We start from the raw sequence: 23,242 nt of genomic DNA on the forward strand, positions 1-23,242 counted from the left end.
TTTTAAGAGAACTCTGGTTTGTCATTCAGAGGTCTTAACGGGGGAGGGGTTCAGCAACATCTCTGAACCAATCTGTCTTTTAAAAAACCCCTCACATTGACAAGTTATTCCGTTAGTTTTGGTCATTAGAAGGGTCTTTTGCAGACTCTCTGGCGCCGGGATGGTGAGTTTTATGGATTTTGATAGGTAATGTCCCTTGGTGTGTAAAGTGTATGGGCTTGAGACAGCCCTGAGGTCATGGGTATTTCCTGCTGAAATCTGTTTGTATCTCATCATGGGACCCCTTAATTGTGGGATTATCTTAACCAGTAAGTGTTTCTCTGCAACAAATCTAGCATTGTCCATTCATTATTTCGTTGGTGTTGGGGGGTGGCTCTATTAAATAGCCAGAATGATGACGATCATGAGACGTTCTGAACAAATCTTCTCTCCTCATTCATCGAGAAGCAGAGAGTTTGAATAAATATTCTGGACGAAGATTAGTCTGTGTTTGGTTCATACTCATTGTCGCTACAACGTCATGGTTTGAAATCATGCATGGCACAGAAGGTTCCCCTGCTTAAACCAGCACATGTCAAGGCCCGTCTTAAGTTTGCCAATGACCATTTGGATGATCCAGATGAGTCATGGGAGAAAGTCATGTGGTCAGATGAGACCAAAATAGAACTTTTTGGTCATAATTCCACTAAACGTGTTTGGAGGAAGAAGAATGATGAATACCATCCCAAGAATACCATCCCTACTGTGAAGCATGGGGGTGGTAGCATCATGCTTTGGGGGTGTTTTTCTGCACATGGGACAGGGCGACTGCACTGTATTAAGGAGAGGATGACTCCGGGGCCTGATGGCTTCCCCTTAGACTTTTATAAGAAATTTTCAGCGCAGTTAGCCCCCTTATTGTTTGATATGTATAAGGAGTCATTTGAGCAGGGTTTTCTCCCAGCCTAATTAAATCAAGCATCTATCTCCCTTTTATAAAAAAAAATAAAATAAAGACCCAACTTTATAGCTATAGACCTATTATTTTATTGAATGCTGACATAAAATTTCTAAAAAAATAAATAAATAATTAATCTCCTCATTTATCTGGACTGGTAAGATTCCTAAAGTGAATAAAACTATTCTTCAACTAAACAAACGTGATGGAGGTCTAGCTCTGACAATGACAAAGCAGAGCAGCGAGTTATTCAAACCAATCAGGATAAATGCCCAACTTCAATTGTAATTTATTCCTATGCTGAGTCGTCAGCCTCTCTCCCTCATCCTGCACCGTGTGAACACAGGCAGGTTAGAGAGTTATGGTTATGGAGGCGATTAACCAAAAAAAAAAAAAATATAAGTAAATCTGTATTCAGATTTCAGAATGAGCGAATTGCAGAATTCAGATTGCAGTAGGCCTACCTACATGTTGAGGTGTCTTGTTGTCTGTCCATTGATCTGTTCACTAATGAAAACGAACATAACTTGCTCACACTTTTTATAAACAGGGAAAATTCCCAACTTTAATTACATAATCATTTAAATATTTAGGACTTTTGAGATGAAAGAATGTACAGGGAGACTCGTTTGGTAATGTTATCTCATTCAAATCAGATGATTTCCTATTAATTCAATATAATACCAATAGGGAAGTGCAGAGTTATATCCAAAGGTTTCTCTTTGAAAGCAACCCTGCACATCAAAAATGTACGCTAGCTACCCTGCGTGTTAAAAAGTGATGCCAAGGAGTCCTGACCAAATGTCCATATGTGACGAATTGGGAGTGAGAACGTGTTGCACAATCAGACAGAAAATGTACAGTGTCTGAATAAGGGAATGTATCTAAAACATAAAGAGTAAACACACATTTACCATTTAATTTAAGACATTCAGATGCTTTTAACAAAAACTACCCAAGAAATCCATTATCATGTTATTGCTAACAGTCCACTTATGGGACCCATCTCCAGTGCATATGATCATCTATGATCACATGATTTACCTTAACACTAACATGAGAGTCATAAAGGAATGCACACTGGGTTGAAAATGTAACTCAATACATTCAACATTTTTCGCATTATGTAGCATCAACAGTGTTCTTTGCCAAGTGTGAAAATCTGTGAGATACAGCTGAAACACAGCAAAACTTCTACCTTACACACATAACACAAATGAGGTTTTACTTTTTGGTGCTTGTGAAACATTTAGCCTACTCTTGCTGCAAGACATGAAAAAAAAACTCTTTTTCGCACTGCTCTAATATTTAACCCATAGATTACTGGATTAAAAACATGTGGGACTATAACTAATTCTAAAGCCAAAAAATTACGCAGACTCTCTGGAATGTCATTTGAACCATATCTGTTATACATGAAATCAAATAGGAAAGCAAAAGTGAAATTTATCAGTGATAATATGTGTGGCAGACACGTTTGCCAGAATTTCCTTCTGTTTTCTAAAGATGCTTTACATGCAGAGATTAGTTTAACATAGGACACTATGATAATAACTGCACAGCTAAACAATATAACGGCGACAATATATCCATAGACATTATTCGCAAAAGATGATACACAAGACAGTTTTACAACTGACCAGTTATCACAATATAATTTATCAATGTGATTTTTACAAAATGGCCTCAAGTTTGATAACAGGACTGCTATAACTGAGACGCAGATGGGAACAATCCATGAAAACAGAATTAATTTCACACAGGTGAATATAGTTAATTTGGAATGATAGTCTAAAGGTTTGCATATGGCTACATATCTATCATAAGACATCACTGTTAATATTGTAAACTCACACAGTAAAGAGCTGTAAATAACAAAGGATTGCAGAGCACACATGTGAGAGGAGATCACATATGAATCCAATATTAAATCAGACATAATTTTAGGGTAGAATCCCGAGGCTCCATAAACCCCATTTAAACACAGATGAGACAAGAACATGTACATTGGTTCATGTAGAGATTTCTCCTTTATAATTACTATGACAAGACAAATATTAATTGACAAAATAAGCAGATAGAGGGAAAGAAAACAAGTGAAGTATAAGTGCCTATATGATTTGGAGTCTCTGGGCACCATGAGAGTCAGTATCACAGCATAAGACATGTTATCCATCAAGTTATGGGTGGTCTCAAATCACAGTCACAGTCAATGAATAACATAGTTCAAAAGAAGGCAAATAAACAGACCCATCCAGATATGAAGAGCTGGGTGTTCAGAACTGGAACAGACAAGGTGTTGCTTGGCTTTATATTAATAAGTGATTTGTCATTTGGGAAATCTGTAAAAGAAGTTCTAAAATGTCTTGAGATTAATTATTCACTCCTCAACAAAAAATTGCAATCAATCTGAATTACTGAAATAAACAATTAAATGATTAAATGATTTTATTCTTTAAAGTCTCTCTTTTTGCTATAAAGGTAAGCTGCAATAATAACTAAGTGGTTAGCATTCATGTCAGTAATTTTTTCTAATTCTCTATGGATTTTCTAGCTTCAAAAACAACATGACAGCACACTGTAACAAATTCAGGGAGGACTATGCTAAAATTCTAGTAATAGTAGTATTATACTACAGTAAAAAAACGTTGGATTATTTGTTTTACCCAACCATTGGGTTCCACATATTGGGTCAATATGTTGGGTTATTTAAAAAAAAAATGTTGGGTCATTTTAAACCATCGTGGGTAATTTCTAGTAATAAACCGGCTGTTGGGTTATACGGTTTTGGCAGCGACGGTTCAAATTTTAAAGGTCCATTGACAGTCAACACAAAGAAGCAGCTGCAGCCTGATTATGAAAGGTAACTTAAGTCATATAGTTTTTTAATAATATATTGTGTACTGAAACGTGAAATATAATCTAAAACCTAAAACTGAATTTTTTTTTATATATATATATATATATATATATATATATATATATATATAAGGATGTTTCCTTTAGTCAGTTTTAATGCTATCCAGGAAGTGAGATCGATTGGAAATTAATCCAAGCTATGTTAGCTTGCTAGCAGTAATAAAGTAATTGTACAACATTTATATAAATATTAAATAAAACGTTTAGAGGTGTATGTATACTATGGTGATAAACTAAGTAGGCTAGACCGAAATGGAAGCCCTAAGCCCTAAAAGTATGAAGCCCTATAATTTTTTTTCTTGTTTAAAATTTGCTTGTTAACTCTTCAAAATTAAACTTTATTTTTTTTTATCTTTTTTCAAAACTGAATCTAATACTACACATATTTAACTATTCAAAATGTGTATTGGTCAATCTCAGGCAACTTTATTTAATTGTTTACAAGTTTTTTTCTAAGCAGAAGATGGATGCATGTTTTCTCAGTCTGTTATCGAAACTCATGTGCCATTTTATTTTAAAGAAATTGTTGGTTATATGTTCAAATAATTGATATTTGTGACAAAAAAATATATATATATTGATATTATATATATATATATATATATATTAAGGCAAGGTGCATTTTTTCATTTTAAATAAGACCAAAGAGCACAACACTTTGCAAACGTCTTGATTTGTTAAAATAAATGTCAAAATGAAATAAATGTCAATTTTAGTAACAATACCTGCGTAAACAGCCCAACATTTAATAGGTTTGGTACACCCCATATTTAAAGGATTTTGTTGTAATCTTACTAAATGAAACCATATAATTTATTGCTCTCAAAATGTCATGTTAGGGGTGTGCGATATTGACAAAAAAGTATATCTCAATATTTTCTGGGATTTTATCGATAACGATAATTAGACGATATTTTGCTGAGTGCTTTTATTGTGTTGGTACCTTTGCAGTTTTAGGACAGCTGACTCCTAAAATGTTGGATATTCTTCATATTCTATATGGTGGTCAGTTTGCAGCAGTGACAGAAATCATCTTTTCCAATAAGATTAAATTGATTGGAAACAGGTGGTGGTGATGGATCATCACCACCACCTGCTCCACCATGGTGGTCTACTGCTCCATCTACTCTGCCTTGGTGATCACTAGCTCCGCCATGGCCACCTGATCCACCATGGCCTCGTCCAGTGCTTCACGGCCCACACTCCACACCCGCCACTGCTCCACAGACCAGGCATGCCATTGTTCCAAGGTCCATGGTCTCGCCCACTGCTACACGGCCCAGGCTCGCCACTGCTCCACAGTCCAGGTTGAAAGATTATGTGCATTTTCGGTTAACTTAAGTCAGATGCATTTACATTGTTACTGTGCCTCAAGATGCAATCAACTGAAAACAGTGTCTGTAAAGGTGTGAACCAAATGGCCCATACAGACATATGGCCCATAGAAAATGATGGGTGTGAAACAACATTGCTCAGGGTAGATTGCAGCGTAGATCGATCTCCTGTGGGAGATCCTAACAGTTTTCCTTTGTTTGTAGCCATTTTGTTGTCATGTATAAAGTTCAGTCACACAGACAGAACTTTGGGTTAAGATTGTTAAAGGGTGACATGATTTCATCGCTGCTGAAGGACTGCTACACTACAAACCTTCAATAAATTCTTCTCCCCACAAGAACTCCGATCAAGCTTACTTATTTTATGTATTGGAGAAATTTAATACATTGGCTAGCGACCCAAACCACTGCTCGGTCAAATACAGCAGTTTTGGTTCACATTTATGTTTTTATGTCTTTTATTTTGTAGTCATAGTTCCTTTTTTTTCCTGGTTTTGTCATGTGATTCTATATATCTATTTGATTTACCTGTTTATAGAATACCACATTTATAGAGGAAACCTTGCACAAATATACAATAATGATGTTAAGATATAAAAAGACATCTACAGAAAACTCTTAAGAGACCATTATGATCCAGGGTAGGCCTACTTGTTAAGAAAATATCTTTTTAGTCATATTTTTGGTCTTGAATCAAGAGACATATAAATATATCATATACATATTTCACACTTCATTAGTAATATGCTTATACAAAATTAATTTGGTCACAATTCATTTATAAAAACCAAAGTGTCATGACAACTGTTTAAGCATTCAGAAAAGTACAGAATTATATAATTATGTTTTACATCTTCTTGGTGCACGTGAAACATTTACTCTTGATACAACACATGAAGTAAAAACTCTTTGGCGCACTGCTCTTATATTTAACCCATAGATTAGTGGGTTAAAAACAGGTGGCACTATAATTAATTCTAAAGCCAAAAAATGACGCAGACTCTCTGGAATATCATTTGAACCATATCTGCTATACATTATATCAAATAACACAGCAAAAGTGAAATTTATCAGTAATAAAATGTGTGGCAGACACGTTTGCCAGAATTTCCTTCTGTTTTCTAAAGATGCTTTACATGCAGAGATCAGTTTAATATAGGACACTATTATGATAACTACAAAGCTAACAAATATGACAGCAACAATATATCCATAGACATTATTTATAAAAGATGATGCACAAGAAAGTTTTACAACTGACCAGTTGTCACAATATAATTTATCTACATGATAAGCACAAAATGGCTTCAAATTTGCTAACAGAGTGCCAGTGAACACAGAAATAGTGGGTACAATCCATGAAAACATAATTAATTTCACACAGGTGAATTTAGTTAATTTGGAATGATAGTCTAAAGGTTTGCATATGGCTACATATCTATCATAAGACATCACTGTTAATATTGTAAACTCACACAGTAAAGAGCTGTAAATAACAAAGATCTGCAGGGCACACATGTGAGAGGAGATCACATATGAATCCAATATTAAATTAGACAGAAATTTAGGGTAGAATCCTGAGGCTCCATAAACCGCATTTACACACAGATGAGACAAGAAAATGTACATCGGTTCATGAAGTGCTTTCTCCATGATAATGACCAAAACAAGACGAATATTAATTAACAATATAAGCACATATAAGGCAAGAAAGCAAATAAAATACACATGTCTATATGATTTTGATTCCTTGGGCACCATGAGGGTCAGTATCACAGGATAAGACATGTTATCAATCATGGTATGCATGATCCCTTAAATCACATGAAGCAAAATGGAAATGCAATACAACAAAGTTTAGATAAACTTTTAAAACAGTTTACATATCATTAGTCTTCTGCATCCACTGTTGGCTGAAGGAAAGACAGTGAGTCTCTCACTAATAAACAGAATGTTGGGAGGATTGGTTGGTTTTTATTAGTATTTTATCATTAGGGAATTCTGTAGGAGATGTACTGAATACTGAAATCTCTTGGGTTTAATTGTTAGCTCATGGGGGGGGGGGGTACTGCATAAAACACATTTTATTTGTTATAAGTGAAAGCACAAATAAGCCTTCACCTTTTTCATTAATTGAAAAAACTTATTATTTTTTTATAATTTGTTGTATGTAACATAATGTAGCATGACGCATCTTTATGGTAATGTGGTACTAAATAGATTAACAAAATACATATTCAAAGTATTTAAGCTGTTTTCATCTACAGGTATTAGGGTTTTTGTGTACATGCTTTGCACCAGTTTGCATTGTTGTGTGTAGCTATGGATCCTAGCACAAAGTTGAAAATATACTTCAGTTGTCCATTTGCTGATATGTCGTGTGCCCACTTGGAACCTGATTTCCAAGTGCAATGTGTTCTGGGATCAACAACTTTGTTGATCCTGGAACAACATTCAAATCAACCAATCAGATTTGAGGGACAAGTTTACAGTTTATGTCAAGTTTAGGCTTACAACCAGCATTAGGTGCTTCTACATCAGTGTTATTCACCTATCATTTCACTCTGATTATGGGTAGGGTAATGTTTAGGGGTAGGGATATGGTTAGGATAAAATTTTCAGGCAGGAAGGTTGTTCCATGCAGGCTCAACACAATGGGGCCTATCAGCCGGTGCAATGCAGCGCCAGGTGCGACGCAAGTGTTTTTCGCTAAGATGCGTCTCAATTCGCCTACTTATACTACGCCCTATAAGTATGTACTCTTTTTGTGAAGAAAAAGTAGATACTTTTGAGTGTGTAGAACATTGAACATTGCTTCTAGTGTGCGGGCGGTGTTGGTGGAATGGTATCCGAGACAGAGAGTTGAAATACATTTGGTGAGTATGTCGATTGTAATAGGTTGTCTGGTATCTGGGCGGGTGGGATGAGTTATTTGAATTCCTTTAATGAGAAGGGAAGTTTGAGAGTTATTTATGGCGGGGGCAGGCTTACCGTAGGCTAATTTATGGAAAAATGTAATGCCGCTTAGATAGCTTTTTATGGATCCGGCTTGGAGACCTTTTACTCTGTTAAGGTGAGATATGAAGGACGTAACTGATAAAAGAGAGAAATCGGGAAACAGCAGGTTGTGAGAGAGGTTAAATGTTTTGAAAGATTTCCATGCTGTGTAATATGTTTGGAGGGTTCTATGTGAAACTGCTTGGAGGATGGAATTGATAGAAGTGTCCAGAAGGGATTTTAGCGGATGATTTATGGGAAGATCAGCTGAGAATAATGAGGGACTGGGGTGTGTTTGGCAGTTATTATAAACTGAATGCAAGCGGAGATCGCAGGTGAGCGAGAATGGCCTTTGTTAATGCAGTACACAGTTGTTTCGTTGTCACAATGGACCAGAATGCTTTTAGTTGACCACTCTTTCCCCCATAGGGAAGCTGCGATGATGATTGGATAGAGCTCAAAAAGTGCAGAGGAGCCTAAGGACTGAGGTGTGTCTAGGAACTGGGGGGGCCAGGGAGATGCATTCTGTTCTGATATTATTGTGCCGTGTTGGTGGCTGGAAGTCTCTGTCATATTGGACAGCTGCAGCAACATTTTGGTCTGGAATTATTTCTCTGTTAGCTTCACAAAAGTTATGTAAAACAAAACAGGCATTGATGAGGAATGGAAGATCATCCAGATTCATGCCCATTGCCCTCCGCAATGCTCCAAATCGTGTTTTTAAACGTCCAAATGAGCATTCAATCACCATTCTGCACTTGCACAGTGAAAACCCAAAGTACTGTTCCTGAGGAGTAGAACCTCCACTCGCATACTCTTTCATAACATAGGGCAGCAGGGGGTATGCTGGGTCTCCGAGAAGAAATACAGGAACAGGATCTTCTCCCTCCACGATTACATTTGGACAAGAAGGAATCTTTTCATCTCTCAAGTAAGCATTGATTTTTGAATTTGCAAATATTCGAGCATCGTGAACGCTGCCAGGCCATTTAATAACAATGAATGTGTACTTGTATGAATGTGTACTTGTAATCACAGGTAGCCTGTACATTCAAGGATAATTTGCCTTTCCAGTTGATGTAATCAGTGGAGTTTGATGAAGGCTGCTTAATTTCGATATGCGTGCCGTCAATAGCCCCTAGACACTGTGGCATTCCGTGTGTTTCATAAAAGTTTGTGACAAGTGTCTGTACCTCTGGTTCTGTGAATGGAAGTGAAACATACTCAGGACCCAGGTGAAATGTGATAGCCCTGCACACTTCTCTGATTATTTTAGACACAGTTTGTCGGGCTAATCCAAACGCATTCGCTGTTTTCCGCAGTCTACCTTCGTCACTTAAATAGTATAGAGTTCATGCAACCTTTGTAACAACGTCCACCGGTGATCTCAGTCGTGTTGTCTGGCCTTGATTTTGAGGTCGTAACAGTTCACTCAGATGATACAGAGAATCCCTAGACATCCTAAAATTTTCACGCCACTCCTCAGGCACGACAATTCCACGCACAAAGTAATCCCACCACGCAATCGAGGTCTCACCCAAAATCTCCGCTCCATGTACGGTCTGAAATGCAACTGTCCTCGAGTTCCGCCGCTAAACAACAACTGCGAGTAAACATTCCGTCTCCTTTGAAGAAACGCAATCTGCAGTATGTACAAACTGACATTAATTTTTAACAAGGCTGTCAAAACGAAGACAGCGTTTTCAAATTTATCCGCTTTGGAGAGTGTTTTCCAAAAGCTTTGTTGACTTAAAACGCCGTCTCAGTGTGGACGGAAGGCCAAAACGGAGAGAAAAATATACATTTTCAAACGAAAAACGTATTAGTGTGGACATGGCCTGATACTTGTCGGTCTCCCTCATATCCGCCAGGTTCAGCCAGAGATGGCGTTCCTGGACCACCAAGTTGAACATCGTCTGACCAAGGGAGCACGTAGTGACCTTTGTCACATGCAGGGTGAGGTCCGTCGCTGTGCGCAGCTCCTGCATCAGCCCTGGGTCAGAACTACCCTTGTGCAGCTCTCTCGGCGGCCCGGGAAAGCATAGCCGCCAGCTCTTGGTCAGGCTCAGACAACTCCTACTCTCCCCCATTTACACTTGAAGATTACACTCACTCTCAGGCGAGATCCCAATTCATCAGTCATTCTGACATAACATTGAACGTGACTGACTGAAAGGGAACTAGGAACAAATAGACTGGACAAACTCAAATGAAACATGGGGACTTAAATACAGGGAAGTAACCAAGGAGACAAACAAAAGAGGCAGGAAACTGATGAGTGCAACTCATCTCATTTAGCAACTCATTCAACTCATTTAGCAACTCACTAAACTAAAAAGTCCATAAAAATGAAACTAACTGAACATAATCATGACAGTAATAGGACACATGCAAATTTGTATATCTTTGAGTTGCCACGTCTGTCATATGCCCATCGCTGCTATTGAACAATAATCACACATAGCTGAACTGTAGATCACAAAATCTTGGAGGGCACACACAATAGAAGGAATTACATATGAATCCAGCATAAAATCCTGCTGTTCCATAAAGGTAATTTATATGCAGATTACACAGGAAAAAAAAAGATACATTGGTTCATGAAGGGCTCTCTCCAAGACAATACTGAGCCAAATGTTCACAAACAATATCAGAATATAGAGCACCAGAAAACATGCACTGTAAATGATTTCTGTTGTTTTCACTGCATTATTACTGTATTCTTAACATTTTCTTACTGTATAAGCTGTTTACAGTATGTTATTGTAGATTTTCAATGCATTCTGGGAAAATATTAGCCTACTGTAAACCTAAATACAGTACTGACCAGGGAAAAACAACCACACACCTCCTCACACAACGGCTATGTGACAGACTCATCATGAAGATGAAAGCCCACAAGAGTATGGTAGGTTAACTATCGTTTTTTAGACTTTTTAAATCGCTTTATATGTTTTATTCTGATATTATTTATTTTCAGTATATAAAGCTACGTTTTAGTTAATGCGTTTCTTTAAGAATATATAAGCAAGCGTTAATTTTCTGGCCTTTTCCTCCCGCAGCGTCGTAAAGATTACAGTCCTCCTAGGAGTAGACGTTAAAGGTATACTTCAAAACACATGTAATCGCCTTATTTGTTTTATACAAATGTTATTTGCAAGGTATAAATATGTTTGAATTAATATAGCTATCTGTAAGAACATTGGAGCAGGTGCTCATTTCCCATTTAAGCCGTGCTGACTAGTATTTTCCTCCCGCAGCGGCGCTGGAAGACCGGCGGGGAGACTCGTGAAGATGAAAAGCCTGCATGAGTATGTTATTCGTAGGTCAACTTTAATACGCATATAATCGCATTATTTGTTTTGTACCAATGTTATTTGCAAGGTATAAATACGTTTGTTGTCCGTAAGAACATCGGAGCGGGTGCTCACTTCCCATTTAAGCCGTGCTGACTAGTATTTTCCTCCCGCATAACATCAATTGCTCAAAGAGTAAGAAATGTATATGCAAACCTGACAGACAGAGACACACAGCAGTGTGTGTGTTTTCTGAGTGCAGAAACTCAAGACAGCACTGTGTGGGGGTTTTCTGGTTACAGATTCCTAAATGGCTGCGCTGCCACCTTTTCTTAAATACCCAGACCAGACCAAATGGGTTGTAAATATTTATTATCAGATATCTTGAAAAGACACCACCCAAAAAGGAGAACATAATTCACCTAAATTTTCAATCTTTCTCATAATACCAGTGACTGCAATGAAATTGAGACCATTTTACCAATCGCACTAAGATATTTAAAATTATAACAAACATGAAAGGGAAAAAACAATAGATTCACAAGATACATCATATGTGATATACTGTATAGGCATTCTTTAGGGAACTTTCAGTGACTTGAATAAGAGGGAAAGGTAGGGAGAGGGGGAATGCATAGATAAACAAGGAGATAAGTTTGGGCAAGGCGGTGTTACGGCCCTTGGCCTGTTTCTGGTCGCTCTCCTGCCCCTCCTCTTCTCTTTCAAGCCTAATTGCTGGTACCTGGGAAACTGGTGTTTAAATAGGAGCTCCTCTGCTGAAGTGCTCTCTTCCTGCTCTGGTCTGGTGGCTAAAGGCTCGAACGCTGCTCTGTTGACCTGTCCAGGTCCACGCCTCGCTCGGGACACCAGGACTTCACACAGATGCACATTTAAGTTTATCTAAGTTTATGTCTTTTATTTTTACACTCAACACTTGCACCCACACACACAACACATCCATGCACCTGCCTACACTACTGATACTTACATTCACACCCCATTGTTGGTTCTGTTGTTTAAATTTGTGTTAGATACACAATAAACTTATGTTTTGCACCGTTTGCTCGTGGCATGGTCTCCTATCTATTGTAATGTCCCTGAGTCAGTCATAACAGCGGTGTCCTGCGTTTTGTTTAATTGCAGGGTTTTGATCTCAGCTTTTGTCTTAGCAGGAAAACCAGGTCCTACAATAGAAATATGTCGATATGATTTAGAGTCTTTTGGTTCCATCAGGGTGTAGGTTGCAAAATAAGTCCTATTATCCATTTTCATGCTACCACACATCTACATTTATCCATTTGCACACACACACACAAAAAAAGATAAAATAAAATGATTGTTTCAAATGGAAAAATGTGACAAATAAAAACAAAAAATGCTTTTCAAGCTTTTGAACACTTTTTTTTTTTGTCTCTGTCCCCTTCCAAATGTTTCTCCGTCCCCGTCCAGAGGTGTCTCCGTCAGTTTTCTCCATCCCCATCCAGAGATGTCTCCGTCAGAGGTGTCTCTGTCCCCTTCCAGAGGTCGCTTCGTCCCTGTCCAGAGTCCAGAAGCTTCTCCGTCCACGTCCAGAGATGTCCTCGTCCAGAGGTTTCTCCATCCCCTCCAGAGTCAAGAGGTGTCTCCATCACAGGTGTCTCCGTCCCTGTCCAGAGATGTCTCTGTCCCTGTCCAGAGTCCATAGGTGTCTCCGTCCCCATCCCTGTCCAGAGGTGTCTCTGTCCCATCCAGAGGTGTCTCCGTCCCCATCCAGAGATGTCTCCGTCCCTGTCCAGAAAGTGTCCCCATCCCCATCCAGAGTCCAGAGGTGTCCACATCCAGAGGTGTCTCCGTCCACGTCCAGAGTCCAGAGGTGTCTCCGTCCATGTCCAGAGGTTTCTCCGTCCCTGTCCGGAGGTGTCTCCGTCCCCGTCCAGAGGTGTCTCCGTCCCTGTCCAGAGGTGTCTCCCTCAGAGGTGTATCTGTCCCCATACAAAGGTGTATCTGTCCCCATACAAAGGTGTCTCCATCCACGTCCAGAGTCCTCTCCGTCCCCGTCCACGTTCAGAGGTTTCTCCGTCCCTGTCCAGAGGTGTCTCCGTCATAGGTGTCTCCGTCCCCGTCCAGAGGTGTCTCTGTCCCCATCCAGAGTCCAGAGGTGTCTCCGTCAGAGGTGTCTCTTTGAACAGAATTAGTCCTAACATCAATTGCTCATTGCTGTTGAGTTCTTACCTTGTATGTTGAGAATCATGAAATTGAGGCGTTAAGGATCACTGATGTGCCTATAAATAAGTTGTGTGCTTCGGAAAAAAATAACCTTTTAGTGAACAGTTCTTAAAATAACCATTTTTGTTTTAGTGTGAAGAACATTTAAAAAATCTAAAGAACCTTTTTTCACTATAAAGAACCTTTTGTGCAATGGAAAGGTTTATTTTTAAGAGTGTAGTGTATTATTCAGCTGTTTAAGAGGCAATTTCACTTTTGTCTCTTTATCATTCTAAAGCAAGTTCTAAGTCCAAATTTGTATATATATTCATGGAAAAATCACCTTCTGGTCTTTACTTTTTTAACACGTTTTTGCTCCTAAAACCGAAAGTGAAATGAGATCTCATTTAAATACAGTTCCTCCAGTTCTTTGTTAATATACTGTATGTGTTACATTTATAATCCTGTTGTCCATTGAATATAAAATCCATTTTACTACTTAAATAATCAACCCCCTTAAATATGAACTATAGCCTATAAATACATTTCCTCAAAAGCTTTTCTTTACACATGTACACATTCTTTACCCCAAAAACACCTTTATAACAGAAACTCTTTTAAATACTAACATAGAAGATTAAGGGGCCATTCACACATAACACATTTCTCTATTCCACTGCACTACTTTTATATTGTTTTTCAATGTAAACACACGATAGACGAACATGTTTAACAGTTGTACTCGTGTCTTGCGTCTTTTGCAGCATCTCATGCATGATGCAGTTCTCAAGTTAAAACAAGTTTAAAAAAGCATCTCCAGACCTTGTGTTTTTGCATCTTGCATTTTTAAATGTTTTATTAACAAAGTTCGTAAGGAACACGTTCAGATGAGGCCTATACGTAGCCGACTCACCTATGTTCCTCAACAGTTTTCAGCATCCCTCCACCACCCCGACTCCTCACTTTTTGCTTGTTCCTATCACAGCCAGGGATACGGGGGAGTACTCGGGTTCGGGCCAAAGTACTGTCCAGCACATCAAATACTCTTTTACTAGTTTCCCAATTTACTCATCTAACACTTTATTTCAACATTTACTCTACCTATCCAGCCCTGTGCAAATCATGATGGGAAGTGTGAATCCTGTTTTCTATATTTGATCAAGTTACTTCATTGAAACATGTTCTTTCAACATGAAAACAAAGAGTTAAGCCAAATAGTAACCGTTTCAAGTCCGTTTAACATGAATCTTAAACTCTTCTTTTTTTTTCCTTTATTAGCCAGACATTTGAGATGCATAGTATTCAAAAATCGGAGTGGGCCAATGGAGCGGGCTGCCTGCTTGGTTGCACGAAGAGCAAATCTGTGGTCATTTGCAGTTCGGAGACCACCTCGGGGGATAAACCCTCACCCTGGTCTAGGTCTTTGAGCAGGTCTGACTGGTAGGCCTGCAGACTGCTTTAGTGTGCAGAGCCCCACCAGACTTACCGGCCGCTGCATACTCTTTGCCCACAAGCCTATAGATGTTGTATAACGTGAGCCTTCAGCGATGAGGATGTCACCGGGGAGAGATAGCTTGCTAAATTCCCTTCTACCCGAGGTATCCTCCTATAATACTGCTCACACAGCCTCTCCACTGTCGAATAACTCAAAGTCGAAAGAACCATGCAAGCAGAGTATGATATCGCTCATCTAAGCGACCATCTGCGATCTCATGTTTCGGGAAGGACCAGTTCAGACTTAGTCGGGCCTTGGCACGATTTATAAGTTCTAATAACTCATCATATGCAGGGCTTTGATGAGTAGAGCAGGAGTATCATCTTTTTGATATATTTTATCAGAACCAGAGGCGAGTGATTGTGAAGAAAGCCAGTCGGGAATGGAGCTTTCTAACTGAGTGCTAACTAACTGCTTTCTAACTTGTCACAGTGCACACATCCAACCACCTCGAGGACTGAACGTGTATGCACCGCTCCCAGACAGATAACACACAGCTCATGTCCATTGCTATTTTGAAATGCAGGTATTTTTCTTTTCTTTCACAAAGCACACACACAAGCAGCTTCCTGAGGACATCTTTGCAGATGCCCTTTTTATATGCTCAGGTGCACAGTCATCGCACTGCGTTGGCAAATGATTGGCGTGACTACACACGTGCCTCAGACATAGGGTTCCACAAGGGTGCGCCCCAATAGCGTCAGCAACTGACGCAAAGTTGAGTTCCCTTAAAAAAGAACCAGATATTTAACAAAAAATAAAATATTGTACGATATTTACATTGTACGATTATACAATGTACCTTGTATAATCAGTTTGCTCTGTCTGCTTGGCTCAATCTGCACAACTCAATCATCAGACAAACATACAGTAGACAAACCACCATATTTTTCAGCCATACTAGTTCAAGGCCAGGGATACTTTCACAAACATTACTAGTGGTTTGTCTCACAGCATTAGACACTGTTTACCAAGTATTAAACTGGCCTGAGAGGAGAATAAAGAGATCCAGAGGTCATTAACTATCATGATGAGTTTGATAATTGTCCCCCTTGGGCTATAATTTCTCTGACTAGTCCCAGATGTGAGAGCCATGGACAAACCACAGTCCTACTGATGACAGTCAGGCCACAATCTCTGACCATCCTAATTATAAGTTTTAGAAAATGTTGTTAATATTTTGCTAATTTTGTATTTAAGGGAGACATAAGGTATTTTCCTTCACATTTCCTCTCAGAAAGCGAATTTTCTTCTCTAATTTCCTCTCAGAGACCAACACTGCAGAATCTGGCATTAACAGTTCTATAAAACCTTCTATAAAACCATATGCAGGTTTTCATTAAAAAAACAGTATATGAAATAGAGAGTAAATGGACACTTTTGCTGCTTTGCAGGTACAATGTCTGTAATGAAACTAAAATATAAAAAAGCAACAGTTCCCAATAAATTCTAAGACCAAATTTTCTGAGCTGTTATCCACTTTCATTTCATAGTTCTATTATCTTATTACAATGTCAATAGTCAAAAAAATCTACTCAAGTAACCTTTATTTATGTTATGCTTTAAAATACAGATTGTTTCAAAGCAGCGATAAACAGGAAAATAACAATCATGCAAACTTCATCAAATATGAGACAAACTCAAATAAAGCAGCTCTACAGAAGACAATAGTGTCATTATTCAGCTTAAGTCAGTTTCAATCAGTCCAATGACAGACTGTAACAGTCACCAGCTGGAGTGCCCTTGAGTGCCACCAGAGGGCACTCCACATCAGACTATCATTATTCACTCACAACTACATTTCCCATAATTCACTGCCCGGACTCATCATCCCTGATTATCACATTCACCTGTGTCTCATTATATTGTTTAGTTCACCCCATATAAGCCTGGTTCACCTCATCATTCCCTGCGAAGTCTTGTTTGTGTCACACTGCATTTCTGAGCGTTTATCCTGTGTTTTGTTTATCTGGTTTTTGATCTTGGACTGTTTCCTCATTTGTATGAGTGTTATCTGCCTGGCCTGACTTGGACTGTTCTTGGATTTTTGATTATCGCTGCCTGCCCCGAATTCTGCCTGTTATCTGGATTACCCTTGCTGTTTGATCTACATTGCTCTGTCTGCCCTGTTTGACCCCGCCTGTACAACCTTCCTTATTAAAAGCTGCATTTGGATCGATCTTTGTGTCTCGGAGCAGTTTCATGACACAGACATTGTAAAATAAGTGAATTATGAAATTAAGTTGAATGAGCTATATAAAGCAGCTCTTCAGAAAACAGTGGTGTCATCATCCAGTCTTTTTTTTTTTTATATGACTGTTCTTATACTTTAGTGTCAACTATATTGTGGACTCAGCAAAACTGGAAATCACTGTAAATAGGCAAAAGTACTGAACCTATCAGAACTCATCATTTTCAGAACTCATTCACCAAATGATGCGTTAGGGGCTGCGTTTATAGATTTATTAAATTCCTTTGGGGTCAAACAAAACGTCACCGGACCAACTCATCGTCTTAATCACACACTCGATTTAATTATATCATATGGAACCGATCCAACCGATATAGATATCATTCCACAAAGTGATGATGTCACTGACCATTACTTGGTAACTTGCATATTACGTACTGCTGTAATATGTCATGCGGCGCCGCGTTTTCGACCAGGCAGAACAATCCTTCCATCCACCATAGATAATTTCTCGAGTTGCTTGTCTGATCTGTCTCAGCTGCTGCCTGAACCCAAACAAACAGATGAACTAGAAGAACTAACAAGCACTATGAGCACCATTCTCTCTAGAACATTGGATGTTGTTGCACCCGTTAGATTAAAAAAGGTCACAGAGAAAATTAAAGCACCATGGTACAATAATACTACGCATGTTCTAAAGAGAGAAACCCGTAATTTAGAGCGTAAATGGAAACAAACTAATTTAGAGGTCTTTAGAATCGCGTGGAAAGACTGTATGTCACGTTATAAAAAGGCCCTAAAAGCGGCCAGGGCTGAGCACCTCCGCAAACTAATAGAAAACAACCAAAACAATCCTAGGTTTTTATTTAACACCGTGGCTAGACTAACAAATAAACAGACGTCACCCGAACAAAATATCCCGTTACAGTTTAGTAGTAATGATTTCATGAACTTCTTCACTGAGAAAATAGAAAACATCAGAACCACAATTGTAAACGTTCAATCCTCAATCGCACCTTATAATTCAGCCTCAATTTTCCCCCCGCAAGAACAATTACAGTGCTTTACAACTATAGAACAAAAAGAGTTAAATAAACTTATCACTTCATCTAAAACAACAACATGTTTATTAGATCCTATACCAACTAAACTACTGAAGGAAGTGTTACCTGTAGTGGAAGAGCCTCTCCTCAATATTATTAACTCATCTTTATCTTTAGGTCATGTTCCAAGAACATTTAAACTGGCAGTTATAACACCTCTCATTAAGAAACCACAATTAGACCCGCATAATCTAGCAAATTATAGACCCATTTCAAATCTACCTTTTATGTCTAAAATACTAGAAAAAGTTGTGTCCACTCAACTGGGCTCTTTCTTGCAAGAAAATGATATCTATGAAAAGTTTCAGTCAGGATTCAGGCCGCATCATAGCACTGAAACTGCGCTCGTTAAAATCACAAATGATTTACTCTTAGCTTCTGACCAAGGCTGCATCTCAATACTAGTTTTACTCGATCTAAGTGCTGCGTTCGATACTATAGATCATACAATACTCTTAGATCGACTACAAAATTATACTGGTGTTCAAGGACAAGCATTAAGCTGGTTTAGATCATACTTATCAGACCGCTACCATTTTGTCTATTTAAATGGAGAAAAATCGATCATAATTCCAGTAAACTATGGAGTGCCGCAGGGATCTGTGTTGGGCCCTCTGTTATTCTCAATATATATGCTGCCACTTGGAAATATTATAAGGAAACATGGAATTAGTTTCCATTGTTATGCTGATGACACTCAAATATATATTTCATCACGGCCGGATGAAAACGCTAAATTATCCAAATTGACAGAGTGTGTTAAAGATATAAAAGATTGGATGACGCGTAATTTTCTATTATTAAATCCAGACAAGACAGAGGTAATACTTATCGGTTCAAAAAACCGCCCACAAAACCTCTCACAATACAACTTTGACATCATAGGATGTCCTGTTACTTTATCCTCTACAGTAAAAGACCTGGGTGTTATACTCGATTGTAACCTGTCTTTTGAAAATCATATTTCGTATGTTACAAAAACAGCCTTTTTCCACCTTAGAAACATTGCTAAGCTACGTAATATGCTATCAGTTTCTGATGCAGAAAAGTTAGTTCATGCATTCATGACCTCGAGACTAGATTACTGTAATGCTTTATTAGCCGGTTGTCCTGCATCCTCAATAAACAAGCTACAGTTAGTCCAAAATGCAGCCGCTAGAGTTCTTACTAGATCAAGAAAATATGATCATATAACACCGATTTTATCATCACTACATTGGCTACCTATAAAGTTCCGTATTAATTACAAGGTATTGCTACTGACTTATAAAGCCCTAAACGGCTTAGCTCCAGTCTATTTAGCGGATCTTCTATCACCCTATAATCCATCGCGCTCTTTAAGATCAATAAATTCAAGGCTTTTGGTCATACCTAGGATATCCAGATCAACCAAAGGAGGGAGAGCATTTTCACATTTGGCTCCAAAACTCTGGAATAGCCTTCCTGATACTGTTCGTTGCTCGGACTCGCTCTCCCAGTTTAAAACTAGATTAAAGACGCATCTTTTCAGCCAGGCATTCATATAATATTGTTAATCTCACAGTTTCAAACTACAATCCGGCCTCTAGTTCAAAAATGCCAGAGGAGAACTGGCCCCCGACTGAGCCTGGGTTCTCCCAAGGTTTTTTTTTTCTCCATTAGGTCACCTGATGGAGTTTTAGGACACCATTAGGCCGCTTGATGGAGTTTTTCGGTTCCTTGCCACTGTTGCCTTTGGCTTGCTCAGTTGGGGATATTTTGGGGATATTTAATTTTATTCTATCAATCAATAAATTCCACTAGAAACAAACTTTGTTGTATTATTTTATTTTAATACTGTGAAGCTGCTTTGATACAATCTGTATTGTGAAAAGCGCTATACAAATATACTTGATTTGATTTGATTTTCATCACGCATTTGAAGTCACAGGCCCTGGTGGTAAGAAGTGAGGTCATGAATCCAGCTGAATGAAAACTGATGCTCTTCTGGCAGAGTGGCACACACAGTCAGGCAGAGCATATGGTAGCGGCATATGTTACGGCTCATTAGGTATAATTACAGTATAAAAAAATCATTGCTGTGATATTTTCTCACACTGTAGGCTTTTCAATAAACCTTTGTGAACAGAAGAAGCCATTAATTCTCACAATCAACAAAGAGCTTAAAAAAAAAAGTCTACCATAATAACATCAAGCTCTTTGATGTAGTTGGGGAGTTCCTTTTGTCCTGTCAAGTTCTGGTTTAAAGTCAATCATTTAAGTAACCTTAACACAAATGTTTGGAATTTGGTTAATAATTTGATAAGCAGGACTTTGAAACGTGAATAATAATATTAAAAATATGATAATTGTTGGCTCAGGCCTAGATGCATGTAATCTTCAATGAATATTCTTGGAATAGCTGAAAAATATTATTAAAAAAAACATTGTGAAATATTATTAAAGACATACAGCTGAAATTATGAAACAAGGCTAAGAGGATTCCAATAGTTGTTATTACAGAAATGTTGAATGTGTGTAATATAGTAGAAAATGACTTAATGGCTGAATAAAGACTTCTTAAAATGTCCAGCAACAGTTGCTCACAAACATCTGTGGTCATGTTTAATGCCTTTGAGAAACTGAAGACAAATTTGAAACTAGATAAACATGTTAATTAGGGGTCATTATTTTTCAAAACACACAAATTCCCAGGGAGGCAATTTAAAGAAACCACTGATGAGTCTGAAGTACAAGGTCAACAAACTGAGCCCAATGGACAGTGCAAGAGACAAATATCACACTGTAAGGCCATAATGACCTCCCTAAAGAGGGTCGGTTATTGTAATACTATGCAAATAATGCATGCAAACACTGATGCAATCAAAACAACATTATTTTTTACATTAGTTCATAATAAGATCTATTGCATGCATTTATAAAAAAGGAGAATTTTAATTTCATGTTAACTTTAAAATGGGCCTGCAAGGTTACCAGAATGTTATGCATGCACCATGACATTTGAGTGGACATACAAATATGAATGTGGTGTTTCCCAAATAATACACGATACTCAAGGTGTACCCGATTATCTTTACATAATTTTTTTTAGAAAAATTGTGTTAAAATGTATCAAATGTGATACATCAGGGTTTTGAGGAATATTTATTTGTAAAATTCCTCAATCACCATTGTGTAGCATATATGTTTTGCCCCCAAAAATGAAAAATACCGTGCTTTGTTCATAAAATTAAGCAATATCATCTTACGAAGATATTATTTGGAAATATAAAGTGGCAAATGACATTTATATGCAAGTAGTCTGATATACTGTTATAAAGATCTCATTGATTTAGCCCAGTGGTTCCCAACCCTGCTCCTGGAGTACCCCCAACACTGCACGTTTTCTTTGTCTCCCTAATCAAACACACCTGATTCAACTCATCAGCTCATTATCACATGGGTTTAGCCTACATTACAGAATTTCATCTTACTTTTTGTCATATAAATATCAGCAACTGCACCAAGTTGCATATTTTTGATCAGTTTGGGCCTCTAAATAAAATGTAGGTGTTTTTTCCTCCTTGAGTTCCATACACTCTAAAAAGTTTAACTATGATTTACTCAATTATTTTGGTGAAACATTTTTACACTAAACAAAAATGAGTCAATTTATTTTAAAGCTGTGAAATCAATGAAATATACTGTATGAATTGAGTAAATGCAAGTAAAACAATTAAGTAAATCTGAGTAACTGCATCTGGTACATTAACAAATAAAATTGAGTAGAAATAATTTAACAATTAAAAACCAATATATTTATGAGTAATATTAACTGTTTTTATTTATGAGTAATATTAACTTTTTTTATTTCCTCTAAACCTTTGTAAAATAGTATTCTATTGTAACGATGAGGTAGAATCAAAGGAAGCAGGATCTAAATCCACATGCAGTACTTTATTAAATAAACTCAGAACTTCACAGATGCAGACATAGACTCGGGAACAGAACAACATTCAAAATCAAGAACCCACAAACACTGAAACAAGACACAGGGTTTAAATACAGAGACTAACAAGCTAAACAAGATAACAAGGGGGCGTGGCTAATCAGAAACACCTGGGGAGACTAATAAACAAGAAAAACTACAAAGGACTACAAAACATGGCACAGGACAGGAAATAAAAGTCCACACAAGACAAGGGGAACACAAGACAGGAATCATGACATCTATACAACCACCGGTATACATGACATTGGCCTTTATTGTCGATGAGTACAGCAATACAGCATATGTTTTAACATGTATACAATATTGCCTACATTTAAACTCATTTAACAAACATTTTATAAGTAAAAATGAAACATTTAAACAGCCTAATTCAAGTGTAATCAACCAGTCTGTTATCCAATTTCCACTGGATCAGCGCTGGTTCTCGTGCCGGAGACGGACTCGCTCTGCGGGTGAACTTCGAACTTCTGACCGCCGTCCTGCATTTCACTCATAGCCGAAAGATACTGCGAGCAACTGACTCCATAACCTGCCAATAAACAAACAGTGCACTGTTCTGAGGACATTTTATCATCCAAATTAATTATATTCATTATCATTAGGAATAAAGTCGTGTGTTTTATGCAAGGCGTTTCAATCACGCGAAAAGACAGGCGCTACTCGTTTAGGTGTCACATAACATTACGCCTCTGTATGTTGTTTTGCATTAAATAAAACGATTTAAAGCACAGTAATGATTTTATAGATAAAATAAAACATACACAAACCTGAATTTCACAGAGGAAATGCACCAATTCTTCGACGCTGAGAAGATTG

The 23,242-nt window shown here is 37.9% G+C and overlaps 2 protein-coding genes across 2 annotated transcripts; both read right to left on the bottom strand.

Annotated features, from left to right (window-relative positions):
* Nucleotides 1–2,186: 2,186 nt before the first annotated feature.
* LOC311097954 (olfactory receptor 52D1-like) lies at nucleotides 2,187–3,113 on the bottom strand (the record flags this gene model as incomplete). Its single annotated transcript, XM_084137964.1, has 1 exon — nucleotides 2,187–3,113. The coding sequence occupies one exon, from the start codon at nucleotides 3,111–3,113 to the stop codon at nucleotides 2,187–2,189; it is 927 nt and encodes a 308-aa protein (XP_083994090.1).
* A 1,933-nt stretch (nucleotides 3,114–5,046) lies between these two features.
* LOC311097955 (olfactory receptor 6E1-like) lies at nucleotides 5,047–10,277 on the bottom strand (the record flags this gene model as incomplete). The annotated part of the gene is made up of 3 exons (XM_084137965.1): nucleotides 5,047–5,147; nucleotides 6,042–7,004; nucleotides 10,007–10,277. 3 exons carry the CDS (start codon nucleotides 10,275–10,277, stop codon nucleotides 5,047–5,049), a joined length of 1,335 nt encoding a protein of 444 aa, XP_083994091.1.
* Between the last annotated feature and the right edge of the window lie 12,965 nt (nucleotides 10,278–23,242).

Source organism: Abramis brama (assembly GCF_963993115.1).
Source record: "Abramis brama genome assembly, chromosome: 15".
Lineage (NCBI taxonomy): Eukaryota > Metazoa > Chordata > Actinopteri > Cypriniformes > Leuciscidae > Abramis > Abramis brama.